This window comes from Crocuta crocuta, unplaced genomic scaffold (assembly GCF_008692635.1).
Source record: "Crocuta crocuta isolate KB4526 unplaced genomic scaffold, BGI_CrCroc_1.0 scaffold1047, whole genome shotgun sequence".
NCBI lineage: Eukaryota > Metazoa > Chordata > Mammalia > Carnivora > Hyaenidae > Crocuta > Crocuta crocuta.
In genome coordinates, this window is record NW_027531287.1 from 131,778 (window position 1) to 134,702 (window position 2,925).

At 39.0% G+C, this 2,925-nt stretch overlaps 1 protein-coding gene across 1 annotated transcript; it reads left to right on the forward strand.

Moving 5' to 3' along the window:
• Window positions 1–598: 598 nt before the first annotated feature.
• On the forward strand, window positions 599–1,582 carry LOC144237773 (olfactory receptor 5W2-like). Its single transcript, XM_077771473.1, has one exon. The coding sequence runs from the start codon at window positions 599–601 to the stop codon at window positions 1,580–1,582; it is 984 nt and encodes a 327-aa protein (XP_077627599.1).
• The last annotated feature ends 1,343 nt before the right edge of the window (window positions 1,583–2,925 follow it).

Consider the following 2,925-nt stretch of genomic DNA (forward strand, 5'->3'; position numbering starts at 1 on the left):
CCTTGTTCCAGTGAGTCCTGGAGCAAACTATCTCTACCCCTTGTTTACTGAGGCTGGATAGAACATAGAATTAAAGGGCTGCGGGAGTATGTTACATCCAGGAAACTACCAGAGCTCTCTCCACTCCACTTTCTTGGATGATGAGGGAAAACAAAGGAACATATTCATCACCTGAAGCCCTTACTTAACTATGCTTCTCTATTACAGGATATAACTCATGTTTACAAAATTTAACAAAAACAGCCAACTTGTCAGAAGACCTGGATTATCTGGACTTATTAATCATGAGAATTATTGCCTCAAACTATGAGGATATTGTTTCCAATCTATAAGCTGGAAGTAGCAAAAATTATCATAAATACTATCTAGTGGTGTGGAAATAGCACGATTTAATTTGGATGAGAGTGTGGTACAAATTCTGTGTAGTGTTTTTGAAATGCAGGCGATATTAGCATCACTATCATGTTACCGACTTATACTGATATGTGTATATTTCCAGGATAGTCTGTTTAACCTAAACAGTCCTGGCATTGCTTGTCTCTTTTCCTAAATACAGAAAAATAGAAAGGACCAGCAGTGTAACTACTAAGATAACAAAATGATGTTAATCAAGGTTCCATTTCCTTCTATCACAACCAGGAATTCCCAGATCTCAGTGATGGCTATTGAGAACTGCTCTGTAATTGCTGACTTCATACTCCTAGGACTTTCTGGCACAAAAGATGTGCAGCACGGGCTCTTTGTGTTCTTTCTGTTGGTTTATGCCATAACTGTGATTGCCAATTTGGGGATGATCCTGCTAATCAGGCTGGACTCCAGACTCCACACACCCATGTATTATTTCCTAAGCAATCTGTCTTTCTGTGATGTCTGCTACTCCTCCACAGTCTCTCCCAAGATGCTGGCTGACTTCTTATCTGAGCAAAAGAAGATTCCATATAACTTGTGTGCAATTCAGTTGTATTTTTTCGGAGGCTTTGCAGATGTGGAATGTCTCATGTTGGCTGTCATGGCTTACGACCGGTATGTAGCCATCTGTAATCCACTTCTTTATACAGTCGCCATGTCCAGGAGAATCTGCATCCAGCTCGTGGCCCTTGCCTATATCGTGGGCTTTGTGGACTCCGCAATCCACACCTGCTGCACATTCCGATTGTCATTCTGTAATTCCAGTATGATCAATCACTTTTTCTGTGACATCCCACCCTTGCTGTCCCTCTCCTCTTCAGATACATCTATAAATGAGATAGTGATGTTCACGTTCATTGGTTGTGTGGTGGGGTGCAGCAGCATCACTGTCCTCCTCTCCTACATTTACATCATAACTACCATCCTTAGAATGAACTCAGCAGAAGGGAGATGCAAAGCCTTCTCTACATGCGCCTCCCACTTGACCGCCGTGGCTATATTTCACGGCACTCTCCTGTTCATGTATTTCCGACCGAGCTCCAGTTACTCTATGGACACGGACAAAATGGCCTCTGTGTTCTACACGATTGTCATCCCTATGTTAAACCCACTGATCTACAGCTTAAGGAATAAGGATGTGAAAGGTGCTGTGAAAAAATTAATCAGTACTTGAAGTTGGTTTTTTTTCACCCAGGAGTATTTTTTTAAAAGATTCTTAGAGGTGAAGTTCAGATCTTTTGACATAGATTCTTGCAGTCTCACCAATACAACCTTCTAGATGTTTTCTATGGTTTATCTCTGTACCTAAATTGAGTGTGGAGAGTCATTATTGATCTTAGTCTTCTGCTCAAACTAAGAAAGAGTAGTACTAGGTTCAACTGTTGGTTTACAAAAAGGATCTTTGTACACCTGTTCTCTCTGTTCACGCGTATGTCCCAGTGAGAGCTTGTTGGAATAGCAACTATTCTCCTCATGTCAGTTAAATGTAACTCCTTAAAGTTATAATATTTTTTAAGCAATGGGTTCAATAAACTTGCTCAGCCAGAAGGGAATGCCAGTGCCTTAAGTTGGGTATCTTTGCATCCTTCCTATGGACTGGTATAACCCTCTAAGTGTGCCAACAGAGCCCTTAGAAGTATATCAGTAGTAGGCAAACAAATAATAAATTAAAAATACCCTGCCCCAACTCAAAGTTCTGTGAATGCAACACCCTTTCCAAGATTGTTCACCAATCGTCCTACTTTGTTATCTACAAAGCTCAGCTACAGATACCATTTAAAACATTTATTAAATTAATGAATGAGTGTCGCCTGCAAAGCTGATGCAAGGACACTTTGTAAATTCACACATACACACACACACACACACACACACACACACTTGCTTTGCTAATATTATTCTAGTATGCTCATCTTAGATTAAGTCTTCTCACTTTTTTTTTTTTTTTTTTTTCCTAAGCTGAAATATCCATCAGGGATAGGGATCATGTGATGTAAAAATCTTTTTGGACCATTTGTTCCTCATCATTCTGGTCCCCGTTATTTCAGCAGACATCCCCAGGATCAGGTGCTCTAATTATACACTGCACCTCCTAATCAGTTCATGGGTTCCCCTTTCTGTGCTGACTCTGGGGAACAGAGATGGTGCTGCTGACAACTTTATAGAAACAGCACGAATAAGAGTTGGGGTTAAAGGCTAGTTCTGGTTCAAAGGCCACTGGAAAGAGGGTGTCATCTTTCTTAATGTGTTCATAGCATTATCCTAGAAAAATGTTTTAAAAACCTAAAATGCCTAATTGGTATAGTTTAGATGAAAGTAAGATTTATTAACCTAATAATGTGTTCAGTAAAAAAACAACAAAGTAATATTTACATAGAATTCTATTTGTAATAATTGATGATATTGGCTGTCTGTTTATCTGTGAAATAAATAAACAATTTTAATAATATTTATTGCTGAGTAGATGGATGTCAGGTAATTTTGTATCATTTGCCAAAAACCTAATTAATTGCAAAT